This window comes from Centropristis striata, chromosome 21 (assembly GCF_030273125.1).
Source record: "Centropristis striata isolate RG_2023a ecotype Rhode Island chromosome 21, C.striata_1.0, whole genome shotgun sequence".
Taxonomy (NCBI): Eukaryota; Metazoa; Chordata; class Actinopteri; order Perciformes; family Serranidae; genus Centropristis; species Centropristis striata.
The window spans coordinates 18399108-18426728 of record NC_081537.1 but is presented as its reverse complement, the minus strand read 5'-3'; the positions used below and the strand labels follow the sequence as shown (position 1 = coordinate 18426728).

Genomic DNA, 27621 nt, shown 5'->3' with positions numbered 1-27621 from the left:
TTTTCTTAATTTTTGTTCTTATTTATTTTATTATCACTTTTATTGGACTTTTATTGAAGCACATTGTGATTATGTTGTGAATAGTATTACACATATACAATTTATTATCGTTATTTTATTACTCCCATCCAATTATTTTTGAGATGCTATGGCTCCAGATATTCCGTCATATTTATAGGAATGTAATAATTATAAGAAATGAGGAAATCAGTATCAATATAAATAAAATCCTACTGGCTTCTCGAGAGAATAAACTGCAAATTAAGTAGTAAGTAGCTGAAAAACATGTTATTATTTCAAATATAAGTGAGAAAATGAAGATATTTTAAAGTATAGTTTTGAAATGATATTTGGGAATATTATTCCCGCGCGCAGATAGGAGACTATGATAGTCCTTGCTACTTTACACGTGATTATTTTTGCATAATCAGGCGATTATGACAGTGGGCTTTGCTTGATAGTGAATGTGAAGCCCTGTGCAAATGAAAACACGTGTGAAGCCACGCTGGGTAGAAATTACGCACCGGTGCGCACTGCGCGTCAGCCAGCCCCGACCAGAACAACTTTTAACAGCTTCATAAACAGTTTCAGCATATAAGGCACCGAGTAGATTCTGATCAAGTATCACATGAACCGTCCAAGTTCGCGAGTATAGGATATGTTGTAGCCTTGCCTGGGCTCGGCGGAAACGGATCGACTTTTGAATATTTCCGATAAAAACCGAAATGGACTCGTAGCTGGAGTGGTTGTAAAACATTTAAGAGCTCTCGCCCGGTTTAAAAAAACATTTATGTGTCATGTCGGATGAAAATAATTCAGTGGAGCCAGACATTTGCCCTGAAAGTGAAGAATGTCCTGCGGAGGATTCTTTTGGCTTTGGAGACGATCTGGAGTTAAATCAGTTTGATGGATTGCCCTTTTCCTCGCGGTACTACAAATTACTAAAAGAGAGGAAAACTCTGCCAGTGTGGAAAGTCAGGTGCGCCTTTGAAGATGCTCTAGTAAACAATCAACTGGTGATTGTGTCTGCGACAGCAAAGACTGGGAGGAGTACACAGGTAAGACTTTTATTATGGTGAATCATTTAAATATATCCTATTATTAAAGGATGACAGAAAAGGCTGTGTCTGTAAGAGAGATTTTGCTCAAGAAAAATGTATTTTTCAAGGGTCTGCTGGCCTGATCAACATTCACATAGAATCTGATTTAGAGTTGGTGTTAGAGAAGTCTCCTTTCACTTTTCCATCTATTTCTCTGCTCTGGGGCATTTTAATTTCCTTCAGCATGGACCCAAATACCAAAGCATAACACAATTTGTATGACTTGCAGCCACATGCTCAGTTCAGCCTATTTACTCAAACAAATGTGAGAGGTCTGCTCATTTTAATTTGATTTAAATTTAAAGTTAACCCTTCCAGTTGTGTTTTCCTGCCCAATGTTGCAATGTTTATCTACTGAGCAGCACAATATCTCTCTTTTCACATAGTTTGAGTCCTGTGGCGTGGATTCCCCCCCTCCACTTTGACATGTATGCAAAGAGTACCATTATGTGAGCTTGTGTGAACAGGCTGCCCAGCTCAGCAGATGCTGTTGTGTCACTGTCAGGCTGGCAGCTTGGACAGCCTGACAGTCACGCCTCACAAAGGCTCCAGCAGGGGTGTTAGGGGACCTCCTGCTGCTAAGCCCTGATCCGCTGGAGCCGCCTCATGCTGCCAAAGCAATTTTGCATTATTAGGTGATAATGCCGTAGGATGTCTCCTGTCACTGTTTGTTTTGCTGTGTACTTAAACAAAAGCTGTTGGTGCATCCTGCAAGAATGCTTGTCACTTAAACTGAAGTTATGTGAATGGGAAAATGGGTGCAGAAATAGTACTCTGAAGCACTTTCAGGGCATTAAATGAAGTATAAAAGTTGAATCATTCTCTTTCAGATCCCTCAGTGGTGTGCAGAGTTCTGTCTGTCTGCTCAGTATCAGCATGGCATGGTTGTGTGCACACAGACTAACAGACAGCAGGCTGTTGATCTGGCTTTACGTGTGGCGGATGAAATGGACGTGAACATAGGCCATGAAGTGGGTTACACCATCCCTCTGCAGACCTGCTGCTCCTCCGACACTGTTCTCAGGTCTGTTGACTGAGCACTCAGTCTGTCTGTTTAACAGCCAGACTGAGTCTTTAACATCTGTTAGGGCTGGGTGATATGGCCAAAATATTCTATCCCGATATTGGTAATTTCTTATCTCAATAACGATATCACAATATACAGGGGCATCTCAATAAATTAGAATATCATGGAAAAGTAATTTCCAGTAGGTCAAATAGCCCCAACCAAGTATTGAGTGCAAATAGATGGACATACTTTTCAGAGGCCAACATTTTCCTTTTAAACATACTTTTTAAAATTGGTCTTTTGTAATATTCACATTTTTTGAGACACTGAATTTTACATCTTCATTAAATGTAACCCGTAATCATTATAATTAGAAGAAAATAAATAAAGACATATAATATTTCAGTCTGTGTGTAATGGATTTATATAATGTGTTATTTCCACTCTTTGAATTGAATTACTGACATAAATAAACCTTTCTATGATATTCTAATTTATTGAGATGCACCTGTAGAATGTTTTCTTTATTTATTTTATTTGCAAAAAAAAATCTCTATATGAAAAAACTACACGATAAAGCCTATTTCCTATGTTCCATACTCAGCACCGCTATAGTTTGTTCCAGCTTTGTCACCACCTGCAAGGATCAGAACGTAAAGCATAATCTAAATAACATTAACCTTGCCGTAACGGAATTCAGCCGCTGATTTTTGACATTTTGATACAAATAGATACAACAAGCTGTTTTATATTGTTCAGGTGATATATATATATATATATATATATATATATATATATATGTCATGTCACCCAGCCCCAGTGCTTGTTAGTATCAAATTACACAGTGTAATTTTGTATCTCAATATTTGTTTTTATCACAATATGATGCCAATGAAAGACGATAAATGATTGTAATTAATTATTGCCCAGCCTTATCTGTCACTCTCAGTCTTTCCTTTGCCAATGCTCCTCAATCCCATCATGGATGAAATGCAGCTATTATCCTGAAGTTTCCACTTACATACAAAGTTACATAATCAGGCTTTATAAAAGCTCCACTTTTATGCCTTTTATCACTCAGGTACTGCACCGATGACATGCTGCTTAGAGAGATGATGTCGGACCCTTTTCTAGAGCACTACGGGGTCATTATAATCGACCAGGCCCACGAGAGGACAGTAAGCACAGACATACTGCTGGGTCTCCTCAAGGACATCCTGCTGCAGAGGCCCGACCTCAGAGTGGTGGTCCTCGCTATCCCACCCGTGACCGACAAGCTGCTGAGCCACTACGACGGCGTCCCGCTCATCAGTGTGGAGGCCTCGTCTCCTGCCGAGGCGGTCCACAGCAGCAGCGGCAACAAGGACTACTTCTTCTCCGCACTGAGGCTGGTGCTGGAGATCCATCGAACCAAAGAGGATGGAGATGTTGTTGTGTTTTTTGCCTCAGCTGAGGTAAGGAATTGTTGGATTTTTATTGAACCAAAAAAGCTGAGACTGGTTTCACAAATTTTCTTGTAATATTTTTTTCCAGGAGGTTCATTGTGCTCACAGCATCCTTCGGAGAGAAGGCACCAGGCTGGGAGCGGAGCTGGGCCAGATGGTGCCTGTGGTCCTGTGCCCGGGCCAGGGAGGGCTACTGCCTGAGATCAGTGAGCAGCCAGACCTCTCCAAGAGGTCCAGGAGGGTTTTCCTCTCTAACAAACATGGGGAGGATATGTGGCGGGCCACAGAGTATGTCAACTTTGTCATCGACACAGGAATCCAGAAAAAGATGGTTAGTGTTGTAGCCACTTCTATGGAAGATATCATTTGTAATACTTGAGAGATCATTTAAGTTTGATTATATTTCTTAGACCCGATAAATTCTGTGTTGCAAATGGAATGTAAAAATTTGAGTAATAATGTAATTTAGTATTGAAAGAAATAGAACCCAGTGAAACAAGAAATAGAACCCAGTGAAACAGCCAGAAGCAACTGGCAACACAGTCTTTTGACCTTAACTAGTCAGTTAATTTGTCCTAGCAAGTAAAGTTTTTATACTGTGTGATTTTAAGTTAATAAGTAAACATACAAAATAAAAACTTTGAATTCCAAACTTTTTTCCCCTGACGTTTGTGTTGAGTGCAAAGAAATTTGAGGTCCTAAGCTAGGGTGTCAGTGTTGCTGCACTCATAGTTTTATTGTTTTTGCCCCAAAAAATATATTTACCTTAAAGGGCGAGTTCACTCCAAAATCAAACATGCATCTAATGCTATTTTTGCTGATTGTTTTGGTGTGAGTTGCCAAGAGACATTGTTGTATTTTGGTGCTTTGAGCACCACAAGCAAAGTGCCGTATAGTTTCATTATATTTGCAGACATCTCTATAGCCAACACTCGTCAACTCGCACCAAAAAGAGATTAATATACAAATAAGCAAGTAAGATAAACAGAAAGTAGGTATTTTTGATTTTGCGGTGAACCGTCCATTTAAATGAGTAATATACTGATATTAATCTGCATGTTGTTTTGACTTTGTAGGTGTACAATCCAAGAATAAGAGCTAACTCTGAGGTACTTCAACCCATCAGTCAGTGTCAGGCAGACATACGCAGGCAGCTGTCTGGACCAACAGGTACGTCTCACTGTCTCGCTAGACAATACTCAAACCAGTTTAAAGGTTAAAAAAATATTTTTTTTCTTATGTCTTCCGAGTCAGATTCAGACATGGTATAACACAGTGGAATCTTGAGTGTTATACTGGTAGAGGGACAACATCAGAGTTTCTGACTCAATTTAGTCCCATTTTTTTCCTAGGTAAATGTTTCTGCCTATATCCAGAGGACAGCCAGCGCCCTGCAGAGAACTCCCCACTGATCCTGGAGTCCAACATCACACCAACAGTCCTGTTCCTGAAAAGGATGGAGATAGCCGGCCTCGGACAGTGTGATTTCATCGTCAGACCAGGTGACGTAGCCAGTTTGTGGAAATTGCTTGTGGCTATCATCGAACAAGCATTTTAGCTCTCAGTTCCCACAGACAGCGTCTCCCTCCGACCCTGAAACACAGCCAGAGAGATGTGTGCGGGAAGGGTTTTTTTTGGCTAGGGAGAAGCACAAATGAATTTGCTCTGTGTAGCTGTTTGGACCCAGTCAGCCATGATTTAGCTGAGCTGACAAGACCCTGCTACTAACTATTGTCTGAGCTCTAACCAGCTCTAACATGAACAGAACAGGCTAAAAGAGGCCAGCTCATTAACGATTATACAACATGTCTCGTTAGGGCAACACCAGACAAGTACAATGAGGAGGAAGTGCAGGCCAAATGTACTGTAATGTCTCCATATTCTTACAGATTGTGGCACGGAAGTTACTTGCTATATCATTATGTTTCTTGTGTAAGAGCTATGTGCGATTTGGGAAGCTTAAATTCACTTTTATATTATTAGAGCAACCTTAAAAGTACTGTGACAGTGTAAGTTGGTGTTTGTACGAATATGAGACAATCCTGGTGAAAATTAGTGCCGCCTGTGTTGTTTTTACTTACCCAAGGACTTTGGTAGCAAATTCTTAGCCACACCCTAAAGCATAACCAGCTTTTGTGTCTATTTCACCCTAAATGGGAATGTAATTTGCAAAATGACCATCATACTGTATTGAAAAAGACTTGAAACTGGTGATTAAGACCAATAACTGAGCAGAAAAAAATATACTTAAGTAACAAATCATGTGAAAAGTATGGTAATTTCCACATTGACTTCTATACAGTGGAATTTCAGTTCAGTTATTACTGTAATTTGCTAAATGAACCTCATACTATATTGAAAAAGACTTGATACTCGCGATTAAGACCATAAACTGATCAGAAAAAAATATACTTAAGTAACAAATCATGTGAAAAGTAGGGTAATTTCCCCATTGACTTCTATACAATGCGATTTCAGTTTGCAACCATTGTTTCCTTCCCTGCTGCAGATCCTGAGGGTCTCATGCAGGCGCTGGAGGAGCTGGATTACCTCGCAGCATTAGATGATGATGGAAACTTATCTGAGATTGGCATCATAATGTCTGAGATCCCGCTGGACCCTCAGATGGCCAAAGCGCTACTGGCGTCCTGCGAGTTTGACTGTGTGTGCGAGATGTTGACGATCGCAGCGATGCTGTCAGGTACGTATGTTACCAACTTAGGTTTCCCGATCAAAATAAGACTTTTTTCCTGAATAAGTGAGGACCCTTAGATTCCAGATTCCGTAGATCACCAGATGGACATGGTTGTAGTAAATCAGCTCTTTTTCTGATATACAAAGCTGCAGTTTCTCTCAGACACCAAACCAGATGGTCTTTGGTACGAGTGGCTTTTCTCAGTGACGTTGACCTCGTTGTTTCCTCGCCTTTTAGCGTCAAGCTGCTTCTTGGAGCCACCTGCTGGCATGACCCACGAGGCAGTCCAGTGTCACAGAAAGTTCCAGCACCCTGAAGGCGATCACTTCACCCTCATAAACATCTACAACGCCTTCAAACAAAGCCAGAGAGAACAATGTAAGACTCAGATAGTGAACGCAACCAATCTCAGTAAAGAGATACATTTATAACACTGACCCTGTTGATCTTTACTGCCGTCTTTCTCAATCTGTTCTTCACTGTGGCAAAACAGTTTCAATAATAATAATAATAGTAAGATAGAGCATCATACCAAAGGAGGTTATTCATAGAGGACACTTAAGTCGCTTCTTTTCAAAAGGAATTAAAAACGAGGCAATTTTAGACATAATTAAGAGATTATGAGAGATTATTTAGATTGTTTAAGACATTGTCAAAGTTCAATTACAATAATTAATTCACAATAAAGATTTTTTTAATATATTTATTTTAAATATAATATTTATGAACAGATTAAAGTAGTGAAAAATTATCAATAAAATTACAATAAAAGAACAATTAAAAAACATACATTCAGGGTAAGACTGTATAATAGGACATTTTGATATGGTATAACTGATTTTTGGAGGCACTTAATTAATCCTTTGATTAATCCAGTAACAGTTGTTTGTTTTTGGGGATTAAAAAAATTAAGATAATAGAAGTGGTTTAATTGTTTTAAGGACCTCATTTAAATATATATATTAAATTAAGTGTGTGTGGGTGTGTGGGTGTGTGTGTGTATATAAATGCATTCAACCATGTGGGTACAGTACACCCCCAAACAGTATATAAACTTCATCACATATTCTGATCTACTTCAAGTGCTACAATAAGATTTTGTTGCATTAATTTCTTTTACTTTTAATGTGCTGAACATATGAGTTTCACAAGTTGCATCCTGTGGTGCTTTTTGAGATTGACTAAAATACATTTTTCCCAGATTTCACTGCTGAAAAGTGGTGCCAAGATTATTTTCTGGATCATTCCGCCCTGAAGACGGCTGAGGCCATTAGATCCGAACTGACCGACACTCTTAATAGGATCGAGCTTCCCATCTCTGAGCCCTCCTTTGGAACCAAGACCAACACCCACAACATCAAAAGAGCTCTGCTGGCCGGGTTCTTCATGCAGGTACATAGAAACTAAATGTCGATTAATTTACATCTGGTAATTCAACTGTATTAAAGTTTGCAGTGTCTTTCCTAGATCGCTCGAGACGTGGATGGATCTGGAAACTACTTCATTCTGGCACACAAGCACATGGCCCAGGTGCACCCACTCTCCAGCTACGGGGCTCAGTCGCACAAGCTGGGTCTGCCAGAGTGGGTGGTTTTCCACGAGTACACCCTGTCAGAGAACAACTGCATGAGGATAGTCTCTGAAATTTCCCCTCAAGTGTAAGTCAATCTTAACCCTATCAGAACAGTCATGCATGCCAGCAGATTAGAGTTTTTATAATGTTTTTGCATTCCACATGTGAGACAAACATGTTTTGATTGTTTTTGGTATGTGTCATGTGGTGACATTTTGATCAAATGGTTTTAATCCTCTTAAAATCTCTACTATGGAAGCCTTCAGAGGCAAGGCAGAAAAAAATCTGGGGATTCCATTTTTTTAAGTCTGATATAATAAAATGTTTTCCTGTTTTTATAAATTACGAACAAGCGAAAAAATGTTTTCAAGGATAATCTTTTTAAGTTCCTTACATTTTAATCATATGTGAAACTGGTTTTAAAAAAAAAGGTTTTGGTGGGTGAAAAATGTCATTTTTCGAAGTGATTGTTGTTGCAGTTCTGATTTCGGCCACTAGAGGCTGAAGTGCACTACAACATATATCAGACCTGGGCATTGGGCGGCCCGCAGGCCACATCTGGCCCGTTGGCTGTCCCTGTCTGGCTCGCATGAGGTTACTCAGAAATTAGAAATCAATACAACCGCAGTGCTTTTATTTTGAAGGCGATTTACGTATATATCTGAGTTACACGAGTTACCTGTCAAAAACACTTATTGCTTTTTGCATAAAGTTAATAAATGACTGGTTTACTGCATAACATAGAAGTATTTACTACTTTTTAATGCTATATTTGATTTACTCCACATTAACAGTCTCATCATAACATGTATTCTTATCAGTAGCAGCTCAAAACCAGATAATTTACTGTATTTTATAAAGCGGTTAAATAAATTTTGAGCAGAATTTAGTTCAGAGTTTTGGTCCGGCCCCCGCAACCTTTGTGGTATTGGTCATGTGGCCCCTTGGGAAAATTAATTGCCCACTCCTGACATATATTCTTATGTTTTCATCCTTTCGAAATAATGTAATTCCTGTTTGTCATTTCAGGTACATTCAAGTGGCACCACTGTACTTTTTCTACAATCTACCCCTGAGTGAAAGCAAAGACATACTGCAAGACATGTTGGACCCAGACGGATCCAGAAAGTGTAAAGACGAGAAACAAAAAGCCATCACAGTCAGCAGCGACGCGAACGGCAGCTGTGCAGCGGAGCCGCAGACCTACGACAGATGTGTGATTCAGTGATCTGTAATCTCATCACCAAATGTTGTAAAATGTTTATAGTCAATGCAAACCAGGGCCTGGAATAATTGCATTCAAGATTGTTTTGATCGTCACACACTCCTGAGCAAAGGTTGACTTATGTGTGAGAATGTTGGAGAAAAAAGTAGTAAATCATGAAGAACTTTATTAGTTGTGGTCCAATACAATGGTTATAGCCTCCTTGTGTCGAAACATCCCTTTTCTACTGCTATCATGTTCTTACCTCCATTCCTGCTGTTGTGCTCCTCAACACCGTCTGTCTGGAACTGTAAGCACTCTGATGGCTGTTTAGATTTTAATGAGGCTGCAGATGGATGTTGTCTGTTGCTGTACTTTAAAGGGAGAAAAACATCCCCTCACACCTCCTGTGCACATAAGCAGAAAGATGCAGACTCAAAGAGACGGTCCAACACTTTGATGCATAAACAAGCTGTAGGAGAAGTCGTTCCTTTTCCTTGTTTCTTGTGCAAAGCTGTCCTTTTTGGAGGTGTCGGTACACGTTTCTCTGAAGGTCACTGATGTACAATGGTCTGGTTTTGAGACTGAACTGTGTGAGTTGGCATGCTGCCAGATTAAGAAAGCAACTGAAGCCATGAAGATGTGGAACTCTTTAATTATCGGTGGCAAGAGATCTACAGAAATGTTTTCCTGAGTAGAATGGTTAATGGACACAAACTACATTTCAAGATTGTGATTGTGATTTCACAAATATACTTTATGCTCCATTTAATGCCAACAGTCCAGATCAGAAGTTATGTCAAAGGCAAATCTGGATCTGATATAAATTTGGTACATTTATTGTGTTTTACCATTAAGTAATTGTACTTATTGGCAAATGACACATTCCTTCCTCCCTCCATCTGCTGAGACTGAACTGCATCACACATCAGCTGCTGTCTTTAACACACAAGATTTATATTTGTTTTGATTCATAATCTTGTTATAAACAAGTCTATAAAAAAACTTGACTTAGTGCTGTATTTCTATTTATAGTCACATGATGTATATTTCTACAGTATAAGCAGGGGATCTTAAATGTGTAAAAACTGCACCTCTAAAATTCACTAAAGAAAAACCGCAACAACGCACCATGTACTAAATATCAGGTTTACAATATTGGCACTACTGTAGCTGACAGTACCAAAACATTTTTTTTCTACAGTCTCTTAAGAGTATATTGAACCATTTCCATGAAGGTCTCCAGTCAGTATGGGTGTCTTAGTTTATTGTGACATTCACACAGTTAGGTATTCTTTGAGTTTGTCCATAATAGCAGGCATCCTGTCTGTCGGTATCAGCATCACTGTCCTGAAAGGTTTCATGGGTGTGTCATCGAACGACCACCTGCCGCTCAAACAGGAGTCTGCCTCTTCCTGGACGGAGTAGTGGAACTTCACGATGGCTTGCTGCAAGAAAATACAGAGAATTATTAGATGTGTAAGAATATTCAGACATGGAAAAATCATTTTTTATCTTCTTTGTAAGTACAACAATATGGGATATTTAGTTTTAGCTCATCAAATAGCAATAAAAAAAAGTATTAATGTCCTATCCAAATCCTGCTCCCTATATATTATCAGATATTTACTCAGCATCTTAAACTCTGCTGGCGTTTACTTGACTTTACCTCATAGAAGAATTCCTCCTCTGCATTGACAAACAGATATTCCTCTTTGGGAGCTCCTCCTCTGGCTGGAATAGTCTTGCTTGCCTCTTTGCAGGTCTTGCTGATCATCAGACAATAGTGACACTTCCCACTGGGCTTATTGGTCCTATGAGCTTCAGCTATTTCCTCCCTGGAGGACGGACAGCAAATTGAGTAAATTTTCCTGCACGCAACACTTTAAAAAGACTGCTTTTTAGTTTTGACCCTGAACAAGGATAACCACAAAAGATGCTACTGATACTCCTTCAGCTATTCCAATTCATAAAATCACTTAACACAGCTAAAAGAGAACTTACTGGAGCTGTTTGTGCAGTGGAAGAGCGATTTGTGGGGGCACGTTAATGAAGCGCTCACTCAGCAGTAGACCCACAGGCTTGGTGGTGTCACTGAGGATCAGCTCCAGCTGCTCCGTCACGCTGTGGGTGGCATTCTTCTCACACTGCTCCACAATCATCTCCTTTACCTCCTCCACACATTGCACTCCCTGCCAACAGCAAAATAACATCACACATGTTAGTTTATACATTACCAGAGGCCCCCCAAGTAGCCACTAAAGCGAGCCGCTGGTGCTACCTTTCTCTCTGTAAGGTTGAGCATAGAGATGAAGCCAAACACTTCATCTGGGTCGTCATCATCGCTGTCTTCTGGCACCTCAGCTTGCTGGAGTAAAGCAAAAGGGATACATGTTAGAGCTGAAACTGCTGAAAAGTCACCTGTAAAACCTGACCTGAAGTTGAACAAGGGGTGTGTACGCATTTAAAATAAAAAAAATTAAAAATACCCTAAAATTACACCATTTACTATAGGCAGAAACTATAAAAACAGAAATTATTGTGATTTCTTTTACTTTTCAAAGGTCCTTGAATGTGTCATGTGTGATGAACAATTATGTCAGGAAAACCACCAAATCTAAGCAAAAAAGTTATTTTAAATGACTTCATATGTCACACCTGGAAATATATTTTAAATATAAATCACATCTTTTTCCAATGTAACTGTCAAATGAATAATCAAATGAATTTAAAAAAACAAACCTTGATGACACTTCCAACATGATTCTGTTGAATGATGATGTCTGTCATCTCTGATGTGTTCACATGAGCCTTCAGGAAGAGCTGTATCCAAACATAACAGAAGGGACATCTGTGAAGCCATTCTTATGTCAAACCCATAACATATTCATGATTCCTTACATTTAAAAAGTTTTTATTGTATCAAACCTGCTGTAGGAGTTTCTTGACACCATTAAAGTCGTTGCCTGAAATGGTGTGGGCTTCAAAGTCGACCATGACCTCCTGAAAGCGAAACAATAACAAAGCAGAGAGCAGTTAACCACAACAGAAACATACCTGCATGTAGCATTATTTATTTAAATCACTTTTGTGGCACTACTCAAGTAGTTTCATTTGTACTGAATAGAGTGAATGAGTAATTTGAGCTTCGCTCAAGTAAGTTGAGTGACGCGCATTTAAAAGTTAATTAATCGTAACGTTAATGCAAAAGCATGACATTGCAGTGTATCTAAGTTAGTAATATTAATTTAGTCAACCATATATGAAAGCAACAGTATTTCATGTTAACGTGGCTTCCTGTTATTAAGAGCCGACAGCTGAGTTAGCTTTTTTAGCTAACTAGCTAGCTAGCAAGGCCATCCACAGAACTCACATTCAAAGAAATATTTGTTATTTTACCTCGTTGATCTCCTCCTCTGATGCCTCGCTGTCCTCCTCCAAGGAATCATCATCTTCCTCCGGATTTTCATCGGAGCTGTTTTCACTGTCCTCAGGATTTTCACCCAAGCCGACTGCTCTCCTCTTAGCAGAAGATGCCATGCTTGCAAACAGGCAACACGCGTGTCAACTGAGTGGGCGGGGCAAGGGTTAAAGTTGAGTTCACAGCTAGGTAGGAAACTGTAAGGCTGACGCCGCCATTTTGGCTCCAAACGTACAGGACTTGCCATTCGCTGTAGCATCTTCCAGAGCCGCAATGTTGGCTTGTTGCCCGTCACGAAAATGGAATGAACCACTTCATCAAAAGGGGATTACAGTTATTTAAGCTCTGCCTAACCTACTATGTTTCCGAATGAAATATGTATATGTACTATAAAATTAATTATTAATTGCAATTATGTTGGGATTAATAATAGATTTTAAAAGTTATCTTGATTTTCTGTGAGTTTCGTCAAATACCCTATGCTATGTCTCCCCTCCTTGACCGTTGCTGAAAGTTATTATGCGCTTAGCAGTGGGGACAACTCAAGGTACATCAATTTCGTGTAATATTTTGTCTTTTATGAGTTTCAGATGTTATTCACACCTTTTTTGCATACAAGCAAGATTAATTAGTCGCGTATCATCTCTCGGCATTACGGACAAGTTGTATTATAAAGGATTATTTTCCTATCTAGCTAACCTGTCAGTCAGTATGCCTTGCTAATGTAAACAATAACACAAGCTGATATTAGCCAGGCTTTAGCTAATGCTACAGGTATAATGCATGCATCCAACGAAAAACTGTGGCGTTTTTGCTCTTCATTTTCTCCACATATCGTCACACTGTTAAAATAATCGTCTAAGTAATTTTTTTGTCAAAATGACTCCTCATGACGCCGGCCACCTATGGTAAAATCGCCTACATCCTCAGTTGATCAGATCATGTCATTTTACCCCTTTAAGATCATCACTTCTTTGACAATTTGCCACATTCATAGGCATCAGATAAGAACCCAGCAAAGAAGAGCTAGAGGGAGATTGTTTAGTTATCAGTTTAGTTTATCAGTGTTTTATTGTTGACACTAATATTGGTAACAATTTACTCTAAGGTGTCTACATAAGAGTGACATGAGCGTCACCTTCAAAATAAAGTGTAACCATATCTTGCTTAAGTCGCAAAGGCATGTTCAAAAAATTGCCTAAGTCATTTATTTCTCTTAAGTTACATAATTTACACTCAGTGTTATTACTATTACTATTACTATTACTATGCACTTATTGTAAGTCGCTTTGGACAAAAGCGTCTGCTAAATGACATGTAATGTAATGTAATGTATGCCAATAGCCATCCTTTGTTTAATCCTTTTTGAGTGAAATGATCAATAAATGTCATATGTTAGACTTTTGGTGAAGTTTTTTCCTGCAAAACTTTAAAAAATTAGTTAGGCGATTATTTTAACAGGGTGACGATATACAGTCCAATAATCGTGACTGGACAGTATTGTTATCAGCAGGCAGCATATGACAGTTTCGGGGTGTAGCTAAGCTTGCTGTGCCTTCACACCCTCTGTCCTCAGTTTTTTTTTGCAGGTTTGAGTTTCTGCCTTTGGTTGCATTTTTCACAGCAGCATTCACATTTCCCCTTGTATTATTCTGTTGTGTTTTTCTCTATTCCTTTTATCGATCCAGTGCTCTAAGCTCTTCTTAAGATGCATGTACTGCTTCTCAAAGAGCCAAGGGATGGAGAGTCTGGACCTGACCCTTACATTAAGGTAGATACACATGTTTTTAACAGTAATCTTTTTTAAATTTGCATTTCACTGCAAATTTTAACAGGAATTTCTTCATTTGATTCCACAGGAGCTGGCATCACATGGACATAAAGCAACCCTAATTCCTGTGCTGTCTTTTAAGTTTGTCTCCTTAAACACCTTGTCAGATAAGGTAAATTCTATTGTTATAGAATTGTTTAATTCATGTGCACATTGTACTATATATTTTTTGTATCATGTATCAGATGTTTAAGACATCTTTCTACTTTAGCTTTTCCAACCAGAAAAACATGGAGGTCTTATATTTACCAGTCCCAGAGCAGTGGAGGCTGTGAGGATGTGCTTAGAATCAGAGGAAAGACGAGCAGGTAAGAGGATATAAAGGCATTTAATTTAAAAATTAACATAATTGTTACACTTATTGATAATTTCCCTGAAAGCATGTGTTTGGACTATAGTGTATAAATTATGTGCACTGTGTTTCTGGAGTACTGACTGAGATTTGAAACAATTTCCTTGATTAAATGTTATCCCTTTTCTAATTAATAATTCAGAATGGAACAGATCTGTGAAAGACAAATGGAACACCAAGTCAATATATGTGGTTGGGAAGGCAACTGCTGCATTAGGTGAGTTATTATTGCACATGAAAACACTTTAAGTCTCTCTTTAAGTGAACCCACCCCCCAAACAATAGCTTTTCTATGAAATCTTCTTATGTTAATGCTAATTCTAGCAGAGTGTGGCAGGCACCTGGTGCTGACAGTAGTGTGTGAAGCGATGTTACAACTGTCAGTCATTATAAATTAGGTTGTACACAAGTGACAGTTTGCTGCAAGGTGCAGCACCTTTCTTCCTTACTTGATCTCTTTGTTGTCAGTTTGTTGTCAAAGTTTATTTAGGATTTGAAACCATTGAAAGGAATCAGACTCAGTCATTATTATATAAAGTCATGGAAAAAATGATTAGGCCATTGTTTTCTTCATTTTTTGTTTATTTTAATGCCTGGCACAGCTAATGGTACATTTGTTTGAACAAATATAATGATAACAACAAAAATAGCTCATTAAAGTTTATTTTAAGAGCTGATATCTAGCCATGGTTTTCTTGATAATATCCAAAATCATTATTAAAAAAAACATGGAAAATGGCTCTTAAATCAGCTCTTAAATTAAACTCTTACTAACTATTTTTGTTGTTATCATTATGTTTGTCCAAACAAATTTATCTTTAGTTGTACCAGGCATTAAGTTGAACAAGAAACTGAAGAAAACAAGGGTGGTCTAATATTTTTTCCATGACTGATTATGTGTGTTATTTTTCAGAAACATGTTGCTGATGTGAATGGTTCATATCCTATAATATAATCCCTATCCTTTCTGGTTTTCTGCACAGTACAAAGTCTGGGTCTGAACCCTCTGGGCGAGGACACAGGGACAGCAGATGTCCTATCACGTCTTATCATTGAACGTATACTATGACTTTATACTCCTACATTCTTCAAAGTTCAGTTTAATAGAAAACGTACGACTGCTCTGATAACTTTTGTGACCTTATACTTAATTCTCATCACAGGAGAGGACACAAATATTCCACCACTTTTTTTCCCCTGTGGCTCAATCAAAAGAGAAGTCTTGCCCACGGCTTTAAGGGAAAATGGTAAGTATTCTCCCCTATTGTGCCTCGAGATTAAGACTCAAGGTGATGAAAGTCCCACTGGGGCTGCACTAATTATAAAATAATAATTGCGCTACCCTTATCTCAGTGGGGATCTGTTTCTTTGTTTCCAGGAGTGCCCCTGGAGACGCTGACTGTCTATCAAACAGCTGAACATCCCGATCTGGAGAAAAATCTGAAGAACTATTTCACAGAGCAGGTAAAACCTCACTCTGTTTGCATCTTAGGAAATGCTTCTCTAGATGCAGCAACTCTTAATTTGTCTGTGCATTTGCAGGGCGCTCCAGCCAGCGTGGCCTTCTTCAGTCCATCAGGAGTGAAGTTTTGTCTAGAAGTGGTGCGGAGGCTGTCAGGGGAACAGCTGACTCAAATAAGGGTATAGTCTCCTCATAAGTAGGGCTGGGCGATATGGACCAAAAGTCATATCCAGATATATTTAGTCTGAATATCGACATATGATATATATCCCGAGATTTTTATCGCAAAGTGAGAGCAAATGTTCAGTGAAAGTCAAAGCCAAATATGACATGTCACAAGTAGTTTTATTGAAACCGTTTATTTAAATTAAAATAAACACTGTATAACAACAGGAGTACCTTTTTTTAAAATCAAAGCTCCATAAAGTGCATGTTTAAATAAAAAATAAAATTAATAAAAAATATCTTAAATAATCTTAAACAATAGCCTATGAAATAGAATAGGCCAATCTTTTTCTGAAATAAATATATTTAAATGAGAAAAGAATAACGAACATCACAAAATAACTAAATATGACAAACCCTAGTAAGGGCAGCATTTATATATAAAGAAAGAAAAAAAATTGAACTGTATTGATGCGATATGGTCTAATTCCAGACCACATTTAAAAATATATTGATATATCGCCCAGCCGTACTCATAAGAACACAAATAAAATTGTGCATGAATTTAAAGTACTTAACAGATCTTCAGTGCCTCTGACAGTCACTTCTTTGTCTGTAGTTTGCAGCCATAGGACCTACGACACAAGACACCATGACAGCAGAAGGCCTGTGTGTCAGCTGCACTGCAGAAAAGCCAACAGCTGAACACCTGGCTGCAGCAATAGCCAAAGCTCTACAGTAACCACCCACAGACAGCTCTTAAATCCATCCACTTTATCTTCTTTCTTTCTGTATATTCTGTATCATTTGTATGTGTGGTTTAATTTGTCTGTTTTTACTGTCACCAGTTTTGCATGTACATCGGCTAATTTGCACAGAGAATAAGTAGCTTTTTGTGATAAAAGCCTCAGAAATATGAGTGAATATATAATATTTATGTTTGTTTAGCTTGCAGAGTCAATGCAGGGTTTCTTTTTGAAAATAAATGTCAATCAGTGGAAGGTTTGGTCAGTGGTTATTCATTGTAAAACACTCGAGTGTGTGTCCTATTTAAAACAGGTGTCGGCAGAAGTCATGGCCGTCCTAAACTGTTATTGTCCACATGAAAGTGAAGCTTTAAGTTACTTTCCACAGGTCAACAACAGTGTATTTAAAACCAGTGGAGCATGTATAACACTTCCATACAATACATTAACTTGAGCTGTTGGAGACAGTAAAGACAGGTTTACTTTTCACACAAAGCTGAAGAAAGTGGGATACCTTCAGAGAGTCGCACCTTTAGATGGGTGTGGAGAAACTCTGGTTCTGCCTATAAAGCTCTGCGACTTCTTACTTACTTGCATATAGTTTTAAGAGTAAACCAACGCCACGATGCTGACTTTTATCCAGCTGATGATTTTGCTTCTTTGGACGAGCATTAGCTCAGCTGATGCAGAGAAACTTTTTCATAATCGGGATCGTTCTGATGTGCAGAACGTCAACTCTCACCTTGCAGAGGTTATAAACGACAAGTACACAGCAGAGGTAAATATCTAACCATTTCTCAAACTTCTATTAGATTAGACATTTTATGATAGATAAGATAATACATTCCTTTATTAGTCCCACAATGGGAAATTTCTGTTGCAACAGCAGAAAAAAGTGTATAGCAAAAATCGAAAGAAGCATCAATAAACTAAGAATAAATAGTAAACAATAATAACGAGAAATATAAAAGTATTATGATTCAATGGAACATACAGGTGCATCTCAGTAAATTATAATATAGAAAAGTGTATATGTCAGTAATTCAATTCAAAAAGTGGAAATGGCACATTATATTGATCGATTACACAGAACGAAACATTTATTAATTGATTTAATTTCTTGAAATTATAATGATTATAGCTTACATTTAATGAAGACCTAAAAGTCAGTGTCTCAAAAAAATGCTAATATTACAGAAGACCAATTTTAAAAAGTATGTTGAATATGGAAATATTGGCCACTAAAAAGTTTGTCCATCTATATGCACTCAATACTTGGTTGGGGCTATTTGACTTGATCTACTGGAAATGGACTTTTCCATGATATTCTAATGAATTATGATGCACCTGTATCACACAGTTTCTAAATCAACATTAAAACACAAACATAATCATTGTATCAAAATCATATCGCCTGATTAATATAAATGCATAGAGATAGATATTATCAAGGTTTAGTGAATTACGCATGCATAGTGACCTTTGATGACCGTGGAGACAAACAGCAAATACAAAAAGAGAGACACAGTAATCATTTCATTTTAAACAACGTAGAATATTCAAATTCTTCTAACACAAGTTTTGTATAATAATGCACAAACTATCCCTTTAATCCTCATACAGTGTCTGAAGGAGGACTCTTAACTGATATGTATAAGTTAGAAGAGGCAGGTAGCAATGGTGGAAAGTAACTATGTACCTACTCAAGTACTGGACTTAAAGTACAATTTTGAGGTACTTTTATGTACATTTTATGTAACTTTATACTTCTACTCCACTACATTTTGAGGCAAATATTGTACTTTTTACTCCTCTACATTTAGCTGACAGCTTTAATTACTTTTCAGGTGATCATGAAAAACATGATACATTTAAAATTATTACCCATTTTTATAAATTAAACCACTTGAAAGTTTATTAGGTAGTTAAAATGAGCGGAGTGGAGTCATTTCACAGTGTGGTATTAGTACTGGTATAAGTGTTATAAGTAAATGATCTGAATACTTCTTCCACCACTGTCCTTTTTACTTCTTTACTTTTTATTTTTTTTATTTTTTTGTTTAATTTTTTTTTTATAATTTTTTTTTAAAATAATTTTTTAATTTTAATTTTATTTATTTTTTCATTTTATTTTTTTTCCTGCGCTTCTGCGCATGCGCGGCCCGGTGCGCTACTGCGCATGTGCGGCCCCGGTGCGCTACTGCGCATGTGCGGCCCCGGTGCGCTACTGCGCATGTGCGGCTCCGGTGTGCTACTGCGCATGTGCGGCCCCGGTGCGCTACTGCGCATGTGCGGCTCCGGTGTGCTACTGCGCATGCGTAGCTTTCGCACATGCGCAGAAGCTAACCAAGGCCGCGCATGCGCAGAAGTTCACTAGGGCCGCGCATGCGCAGAAGCGAAGAAAAAATAATAATTAAAGAAATAATTTAAAATAATACAATAAAAAAATATAAAATAATTTTAAAAATTTTTTAAAAAATTAAAAATTACAAAAATTTAAAAATAAAAAAATAATAATAATAAAATAAAAAACAATAAAAAAATAAAAATGAAATTCATTATCATTATCATGTTTTTTTTATCTTTTTATCTATGTTATTTACTTTATTTGTACCCAGAGGTAGATTTTGTTTGCAGTATAGAGTCCTCATACAAACACACAAAAGAGGCATGTATCACACATCATTCAACTTAAGACAGTGGGAGTTAAGAAATGGCAAGTTAAATAAAATTAAAAAAAAATTAAAATAAAAAATTATGAAAAGTTCTTACAGGTCCAGACTATACTTAGATATTGATGTGAACTAAAATACGAATAGCAAAAAAAAAGAAGACAGAAAAATAAACAAAATAAAACAGCAAAATAAAATGAAACTTGTTTAGGCTGTAAAAACGTAGATAAAGGTTAAAATGTATATATAGAAATAGTAAATACATACATAAAAGCAACAATAAATAAACACCTGTGCAAAGCACAGCAGGGACAAAACTGTTTTTGTGTCTGTTTGTTCTAAACCTAGGGATTGTAAACCTACGCCCAGAGGGGAGGAGCTGAAACTCTGTGTGCAATGGATGGGAACTGTCATTTAAAATTGAACCAGTAATGCACTGTAATTGTTTTGTGTACAAGGTCTCCACGTTGAGCTGTGGCTCACCAATCAGTCTGCTAGACCACTCCTGTGCTGGTGGTAGGTGTAAAACGTGTTACTTCCTGTAGCCAGCAGGGGGCGCTATGACTGTGTGTCAATATTGACACGTGGGTGTGTTCCGGGTTGGACCCTAATCACATGTGTCACCGTTTATTATTATTCTTGTGAATTCAAAATTCACAAGAATAATAATAAACGGACCAATTTCAATAGGGTCCTCGCACTGTTAGTGCTCGGTCCCTAATGATTCTGATTATCTGGTGTTGTGTTATTCTTATTTTACTGTATTCACTTTATTTTTTTTAGAGCAACCTGGCACAAGAATTTCCTTTAGGATGAATACATTTCTATCTTATCTCTTATGTCACCAATGTCTTGTTGTAGTTATTTCTATCTAGATATGGATTCATTAAGCCAATGAACTGGGAGGAGATCCAGTTTGAAGATTCAGACCCGTCTTTTAAGGATGACTACCTGGATGATCTTCAAGACCAGATCCAGGAAGGAACCTCAGTGCATCAGTCAAGAGATAATCCTCATAACGGTGATCCAGATGACCACAACAGTCCAACCGAGAGCCAAGCTTTTATTTCAGCACTTAAAGAGTTTCAGAGAGTATCGGGTCTGCCTGCCACAGGTGTGTTTGATGAGGCCACCAAGGTGGCGATGAACAAACCAAGGTGTGGGGTCCCTGATAAGGAGATTGGCCTGGACACTAGTGAAGCACCTGAGACCAGTAATGCCCTACATACTGAAAACAGTCCCAATGACACTTTTAATAAGATTGATGGTAACAACACAATCAGCAACTCTTCCTTTGAAGACGACTTATTCAATGTTAATGACACAGAAAGTGTTCTCACTGGCATTTACAATGACTCCAGCATGAATAACACAGATTTTTTTGATCTGCTTTTAAATAATACTTCTCTAAACAGCTCACATGATATGAACATGAGCAGTCAAATGGTAAATCTCAGCATGAACGCCAGCCAGAGTGGCGCGGTGCAACGCAGTAAACGTCCCCCCACAGCTCCTGCATCCAAAAGCAGGCGCAAGAGAGATTTGAGTGAAACAGGCTACATGGCTTTTTCTAGCAAGGTGTTGAGATGGAGGCTGATAGGAGAAGGCTACAGCAGTCAGCTGACCATTGAAGACCAGAGGTACATCTTCAGACTGGCCTTCAGGATGTGGAGCGAGGTGTCTCCGCTGGAGTTTGTGGAGGACACACATTCCCCGCTGGAGGATATCGATATCAGGCTGGGCTTTGGTACAGGTAGGTCTGACCCAATAATGTATGCATTGTGTATGTAATGTATAGACTCTCATTACAACATATTTTCTTAAGGAAATAAGTTACATTATCATATTCTATTCTATTATCAGTGGTAGAAAGTAACAAATAACTTTTAATGAAGCACTGTAGTTCAAATCTGAGGTATTTGTATTTTACTTGAGTCTTTTTTTTTATCATCTTAGATGGAAATATTGTGATTTTTACTTCACTACATTTATCTGACAGCTTAAGTAACTTTCCTTATTTATATGTATTTTTTGGTATATTATTATTATGGTATTGGTATATTAAACTACTCAACAGTATACACAAGTACAGCTTAGTTGATCAAATAAATAAGCTGATTGAGAGAAAATAATTTGGCAATTAATTATGATGAAAATTATTAAGTCACAAACTAACATTTTCTGGCTCCAGCTTTTTTATTTTTTTATTTTTATTTTTTTTTTTACAAATTTTCTGTTTTTCCCTTCCATTATCCTAATAATATAGTTGTAATGTATTGCTACTATTTTTGAGGTTTATACTGATGACAAATTAAGCATTGTGAAGGTGTCACTTTGGGTTCTAGATAATTGTGATAACATTTCTTGCTATTTTCAGAATTTTTCAAACCAACCACACAATGGGAAATATTATCAGCAGGTGAAATAACAAAAAAATATTTTTTAAGTTGCAGTCCTACAAAAAAAAAAATCAGCTCCTCCTCAACTAACTACAACAGTAAAATGCTGCTTGTTCATTCATGCATGATAAAGAATAATTTTATGATATAATATATAATAGTGTTACAGTCACAGGAGGCAGTTTTCTGCCTTGAGTACTTTAAGTACAGAAAGTAATGGAAAATTATGGCTGCCTTTACCAGCTGGAACATTAAAGCAATGATTAATTTATCAATAATTATAATAAAATAATAATAATATACATTATTATGAAATGGGCCATTCTGCATAATGAGTACTTCTACTTTTTGTACCTTTTTATATTGTATTTCATAATATATTTTTTTTATTTTGTACTTGCATTTCCTGTATTTTTACATTGTAGTATTATTACTCTTACTTACTTGAAATATAAGTAAATTATTATTATTATTATTATTATTATTATTATTATTATTATTATTATTATAAGTAGTAGTGGTAGTAGTGGTAGTGGTAGTAGTAGTATTTTACTTGCATTTCTTGTATTTTTTTTACTGTAGTATTGTTACTTCTACTTAGGTGAAATATATAAGTACTCCTTCCGCCAGTGGGCACAATAAAGCTTTGTATGTATTTAATGTAGAACCGCTGGATTATTTCATTATTTCACTATATCTGCCCCTCATATAAAGAATTACATAGTACATATTGCACTTTGTGTAGATAATGTTTTATTTAAATTCACAGAGAAATCAATGCATCTTTTGTTTCATTCTGTGCCACTATATTCCACTCAGGAAGGCATCTGGGTTGCAATCAGAGGTTTGATGGCACTGGTCAAGAGTTTGCGCACGCCTGGTTCCTGGGTGACATACATTTTGATGACGACGAACATTTCACAGCTCCCAATGCTGGCAGTGGGATCAGCCTTCTCAAAGTAAGCATGATCAAAAGCGTCATTAATGCAAAAGAATAATCAGGGATTTCATTCCAACAGCGTTTTAAATTTCCCATCTATCAGGTAGCAGTTCATGAGATCGGCCATGTTTTGGGTCTCCCCCACATCTACAGACCTGGCTCTATAATGCAGCCCAGCTACCTGCCTCAGGAGTCAGGCTTTGAGATGGACTGGATGGACAGGAAGGCAATACAGCACCTATATGGTACATGCTCACAGCACCATCTGGTGGATATAGCCACACATACAGTCATGGAAAAAATTATTAGACCATTGTTTTCTTCAGTTTCTTGTTCGTTTTAATACCTCGTACAACTAAAGGTACATTTGTTTGGACAAATATGATGATGTGATATAATGGTAACAACAAAAATAGCTCATAAGAGTTTATTTTAAGAGCTGATATCTAGCCATTTTCCATGGTTTCCTTGATAATAACCAAAATCATTATCAAGGAAACCATGGAAAATGGCTAGAGATCAGCTCGTTAATGAAATGTATGAGTTTTTTTTGTTGTTATCATCATATTTGTTGATCATTTTAGTTGTACCAGGCATTGGAATGAACAAGAAACTGAAGAAAACAAGTGTGGTCTAATTTTTTTTTATCACTATATAGACAGAAACAGATTCAGGTTTATTACATATTTACACTAACATAAAATCCATGTTTTCTATAATATGCTTGTGTTTGAACTCAGGCGGCTGTAAGGGTCGATTCAACACAGCCTTTGATTGGATCAGAAAGGAGAAGACGTCCTATGGGGAGGTGGTGATCCGCTTTAACACCTATTTCATGAGAGACGGCTGGTACTGGCTGTATGAGAACAGAAACAACCGAACACGCTTTGGAGATCCAGTTGCGCTGCAGGTTGGCTGGCGTGGAATTCCCAGGGACGGAGTGGATGCGTACGTGCATGTGTGGTCCAGAAAAAGAGATGCTGTTTACTTCTTTAAAGGTAGGCTCGAAAAAGCACCAGCAAGTGAATAGTTTATGTTCAGACATGTACTGTAAGATGAAATTACTCTAAAATATTTATCTGGTGTGTGGTGTTTTTATGTGCAGGTGCTCACTTCTGGAGGTATGATAATGAGAATGACCAGGTGTTCAGACAGGACCCTGAAGGTCACAGCTATCCAAGGCTAATCTCTGATGGTTTCCCAGGGGTGTTCGGTCCTATTGACACAGCCTTCTACGACAGGAGGGACTCTCGTATCTACTTCTTCAAAAACACTCTGGTAAGAATCGAATCCTTATTTTCTTTTTGATGCTGGACAGATTGATTAGTTAGATTTGTTCGGTTAGACACAACACATTTATAGTAGGATTGTGTGAGAGAAGGGCAATGAGGTGGACATTTATGGAAATAAAGAGATACATTGGAGTTTTTAAAGTGGGGGTTGAATGAGGTACTTATCCATAGTCAGTTTATTACCTACAGTATTTCACCAGTTTGGGGAAGGAGGCAGGACTACCAGCCAGTGGTGGAAAACATATTCAGATCCCTTAGTTAAGTAAAAGTATTAATACCACACTGCAGAATTACTCCACTACAAGTAAAAGTCCTGCATTCAAAACTTACAGTAAAACTGTATCAGCATCAAAATGTAATTAAACTATCAAAAGTAAAAATACTTGTCATGCAGAATATATTATTGTTAGGGATGCACGGTGTTGGATTTTTTTGCCGATATCGATATCCCGATTTTTTACAAGTCATTTAGCCGATTACCGATACAGATATATTTTTTTTCCGCACAACTTATACCCACAATCAGGGCAAATTTGGCCAATTTCCCAATTGACATAATAAGTAAATAACCTGTGTTCACTGGGTACATGTGAAAAGTGCAACTGTACAGCAATTAAACCCAAATTGAATAAAACTACATGTACCTTACAGACTGCTGCTTAAATTCAAATTTAACTCAAAACAGGAGCCCAATATGTGAAGAGTCAATCTGCACTGTGCAAACAAAATCAAAGCTTCAGTCCCTAATCAGAACATAAATAAATAGGTGGGCTCAGACTACACTGCACAATTCTATGAGCTACACACAAGGTGCAACAGAGACGTGACGTGCACCCAATTATTTAATCACTTTATTATATCGGCGGATATCAGTGTGTTGGCCGATGTCTGATAGTTAATTTTCAAGCCAATATATCGGCCGATACCGAGAGCGTGCCGATAATATCGTGCATCCCTAGTTATTGTGTTTTATTTTTTATGCATTTATGTAAGCAACATTTTACAGTTGCCTAGGTAGAGCTAATTTTAACTACCTAATATACTTTTATGTGCTTTAATTTATAAACATGCGCAATCATTTTAAATTGATCATATTTTTTCATGTTAAATCTTGACCTAAAAAGTAACTAAAGCTGTCAGCTAAATGTAATGCAAGTAAAAAGTACAATATTTGCCGCAAAAAGTGATGTAGAAGTATAAAGTTACATATGTGGAAATACTCAAATTGTTCTTAAGTACAGTACTTGAGTAAATGTACTTGGTTACATTCCACCACTGGTACCAGCTCGACCCCTCTTAATAAACTGCTGCAGCGTCCCAGACCCACAGATACCCCAAAAGCCTCAGGTGTCAAGTCATTTTAAACCAATAGTTTTTAATCAGGGGATATCAACTAAGGTGAGGCCTTTATTATTACCTTATCAATAATAATTCTGTGCTTCTGTCTTGTAAAGGAACTCACAATCTAACTAAATCAGTTAAATATTCAGAAAACCTGAGGCCTATTATTACAGCATAGGACTGCTTTTTGGATTCTCGCTTATTATTAAGTGGCCATGTCGTCTCTAGACTTGATGGTCATATACCACTTATTCTATACTGTCTATGTCTCTGCATATATTTAAATATATTTATCGACTAATGTTCATACTACACGCAACAGCCTATTTCACCAATTTAACATGCTAAAATATTTTTTCTCCAATGTGCAACATCTGTAAAATGCAAATTACTTTCAGGAAACAAACATGTGTACACAATGTATGTATATGTCTTATTTTTTAAATTCTTTATTCAGTTTTCTATGTGTCTGTATCTTGAGCTGCTGTGACGACTAAATTTCCCCACTGCGCGATAAATAAAGTCATATCTTATCTTATCTTAACCAAAAGACAATGAGGTACAAACATAATACAAAGAGAGTATTACATATATAAGCAACGTCTTTGCGAGACCAAAGCCCAAGCTAATTCATTGTTTCTCAGCATTATGAGGCAACATATTCATGCAAACACACCGGTTACATTTCCTCTGTGATTTGTTTGCATGTTGTAATTGAATTGATTTCTGTATAAGAGGGAAAACAATTATCTGTTCAAACAGGTGTATGCTTTCGACGTGCAAGCCAACAGCTTGGCAAGAGGCTTCCCCAAAAACATCAGAGATGTTTTCCCTCCAGTGGTGAGCGGAGACCATCCAGATGGCAACATTGACGCTGCCTACTTCTCCTACACCCACAATGCCATCTTTCTACTCAAGGGCACGCGCTTTTGGCAGGTGGTGGGCAGCCGTGATCGCTGGCGCCGGCCCTTTCTGCCGCGAAATGGCCTTCTGCCACACAAGGAGGTGGATCAACAGTGGTTCGACATCTGCAACGTTCATCCCACTGCACTCAAACTAACACGCTAAGTTTGCTGAAGCAGAACTACACATATTCACCTGTTGTGGCATGTTTTTATGTTGTCATGTGTGTAGACACCTATTACCTCCTTTTTTATCACAATTATCTTAAATTTAAGATCTTAAAGACAAAAACAACTGAATATTTCTGTTGGCTTCCTTTCAACGAGGTGTGTTATTATTAATATATCTGCTGCTGTGTCTGTCTCTTACCTAGAGGTGCCAAATGGGTTCTGGCATGAAAACAATCCTAAAGGACCTGTTATGATTAATATATTTAGAGCACTGGTTAGAATATACTTATTTATAGAATACTTAATCTTTGTACAGACACCTTGCTTAGCTTATACTGTGGAGAAATTGCTTTGAGATGGCACACTTACAAAGAAAAGGGATGTCTATGAAAAACATATGAAATAATGTCAAAGCTCATGATATACATGTTGAGCAGGGGTGGCTCCTGGGGCTCAAAAAGCCCTGAATCTTTTAGGTTTTTAAAATACTAGGGGTGGGGGGAAAAAACAATACAGCATAGTATCGTGATATTTTGCGTCGCAATATTATATCGATTCATGACCGCCAAGTATCGATCTTTAGCGATCCGACGGCCGATGTGACAGCACTCTTTTTGCCGTTTTTTCCGGAGGCCATATCGGGCTCATTTTTAGGAAAATACTGGAGATACTGGTATCATATGAAACTAGAAGATATCAGGAATCTATAGGGATCTATAGGTGCATCAGGATAGCAGGTCGGGAAGTTGTATAAATAATGCTGCAAAGTTAGTTTTTTATGTTTCATTCAAAAAATTTAGAGCAGTGAAGCTTCAAGTTGAGGAAAGTTTGAGAAAATGCTGCAGTTGTTGTCGTCCATACATGTTTGATATCAGTTAAGTTCAGTTTGACTGAATACTTT

General features: G+C 37.6%; 4 protein-coding genes across 6 annotated transcripts; 3 read left to right on the top strand and 1 right to left on the bottom strand.

Annotated features, from left to right (window-relative positions):
* Positions 1-442: 442 nt before the first annotated feature.
* Positions 443-9445, top strand: dhx32a (DEAH (Asp-Glu-Ala-His) box polypeptide 32a). Its single transcript, XM_059324748.1, has 11 exons — positions 443-1058; positions 1931-2124; positions 3191-3563; positions 3643-3885; positions 4631-4724; positions 4907-5056; positions 6064-6255; positions 6487-6627; positions 7451-7641; positions 7717-7907; positions 8852-9445. The coding sequence occupies exons 1-11, from the start codon at positions 798-800 to the stop codon at positions 9048-9050; spliced, it is 2229 nt and encodes a 742-aa protein (XP_059180731.1). The 5' UTR covers positions 443-797; the 3' UTR covers positions 9051-9445.
* An 831-nt stretch (positions 9446-10276) lies between these two features.
* Positions 10277-12637, bottom strand: bccip (BRCA2 and CDKN1A interacting protein). The gene is made up of 7 exons (XM_059324750.1): positions 12426-12637; positions 11955-12029; positions 11769-11849; positions 11308-11394; positions 11031-11218; positions 10696-10864; positions 10277-10474 (listed from the first exon to the last, which is right to left on the bottom strand). Exons 1-7 carry the CDS (start codon positions 12564-12566, stop codon positions 10304-10306), a joined length of 912 nt encoding a protein of 303 aa, XP_059180733.1. The 5' UTR covers positions 12567-12637; the 3' UTR covers positions 10277-10303.
* Positions 12638-12834: 197 nt separating this feature from the next.
* On the top strand, positions 12835-17251 carry uros (uroporphyrinogen III synthase). 3 transcript variants are annotated; one of them, XM_059324751.1, is made up of 10 exons: positions 12835-12994; positions 14136-14218; positions 14307-14390; positions 14490-14586; positions 14773-14847; positions 15614-15688; positions 15794-15877; positions 16009-16094; positions 16173-16271; positions 16877-17251. In XM_059324751.1, the coding sequence occupies exons 2-10, from the start codon at positions 14156-14158 to the stop codon at positions 16997-16999; spliced, it is 786 nt and encodes a 261-aa protein (XP_059180734.1). In that variant the 5' UTR covers positions 12835-12994; positions 14136-14155; the 3' UTR covers positions 17000-17251. The 3 variants fall into 3 exon arrangements, with proteins under 3 accessions (XP_059180734.1, XP_059180735.1, XP_059180736.1); XM_059324752.1 differs by lacking the exon at positions 12835-12994 and adding an exon at positions 12998-13109; XM_059324753.1 differs by lacking the exon at positions 12835-12994 and adding an exon at positions 13189-13355.
* Positions 17252-17628: 377 nt separating this feature from the next.
* Positions 17629-26715, top strand: mmp21 (matrix metallopeptidase 21). The gene is made up of 7 exons (XM_059324749.1): positions 17629-17781; positions 20537-21428; positions 22894-23033; positions 23118-23259; positions 23755-24012; positions 24120-24292; positions 26410-26715. Exons 1-7 carry the CDS (start codon positions 17629-17631, stop codon positions 26713-26715), a joined length of 2064 nt encoding a protein of 687 aa, XP_059180732.1.
* The last annotated feature ends 906 nt before the right edge of the window (positions 26716-27621 follow it).

Bases quoted from the DNA above. Each gene is read 5' to 3' on its own strand.
- uros (XM_059324751.1), top strand. From the start codon at position 14,156: ATGCATGTACTGCTTCTCAAAGAGCCAAGGGATGGAGAGTCTGGACCT. The intron at 15,878-16,008 runs GTAAGTATTCTC...CTTTGTTTCCAG, and splicing joins CACGGCTTTAAGGGAAAATG to GAGTGCCCCTGGAGACGCTG. The intron at 16,272-16,876 runs GTATAGTCTCCT...CTTTGTCTGTAG, and splicing joins AACAGCTGACTCAAATAAGG to TTTGCAGCCATAGGACCTAC.
- dhx32a (XM_059324748.1), top strand. From the start codon at position 798: ATGTCGGATGAAAATAATTCAGTGGAGCCAGACATTTGCCCTGAAAGT. The intron at 1,059-1,930 runs GTAAGACTTTTA...ATTCTCTTTCAG, and splicing joins AGACTGGGAGGAGTACACAG to ATCCCTCAGTGGTGTGCAGA. The intron at 5,057-6,063 runs GTGACGTAGCCA...TCCCTGCTGCAG, and splicing joins TGATTTCATCGTCAGACCAG to ATCCTGAGGGTCTCATGCAG.
- mmp21 (XM_059324749.1), top strand. From the start codon at position 17,629: ATGCTGACTTTTATCCAGCTGATGATTTTGCTTCTTTGGACGAGCATT. The intron at 23,034-23,117 runs GTAAGCATGATC...CCCATCTATCAG, and splicing joins GTGGGATCAGCCTTCTCAAA to GTAGCAGTTCATGAGATCGG. The intron at 23,260-23,754 runs GTACATGCTCAC...GTTTGAACTCAG, and splicing joins GGCAATACAGCACCTATATG to GCGGCTGTAAGGGTCGATTC.
- bccip (XM_059324750.1), bottom strand. From the start codon at position 12,566: ATGGCATCTTCTGCTAAGAGGAGAGCAGTCGGCTTGGGTGAAAATCCT. The intron at 10,865-11,030 runs GTAAGTTCTCTT...TCCGTCCTCCAG, and splicing joins CCACTGCACAAACAGCTCCA to GGAGGAAATAGCTGAAGCTC. The intron at 10,475-10,695 runs GTAAAGTCAAGT...ATTTTCTTGCAG, and splicing joins AGGAGGAATTCTTCTATGAG to CAAGCCATCGTGAAGTTCCA.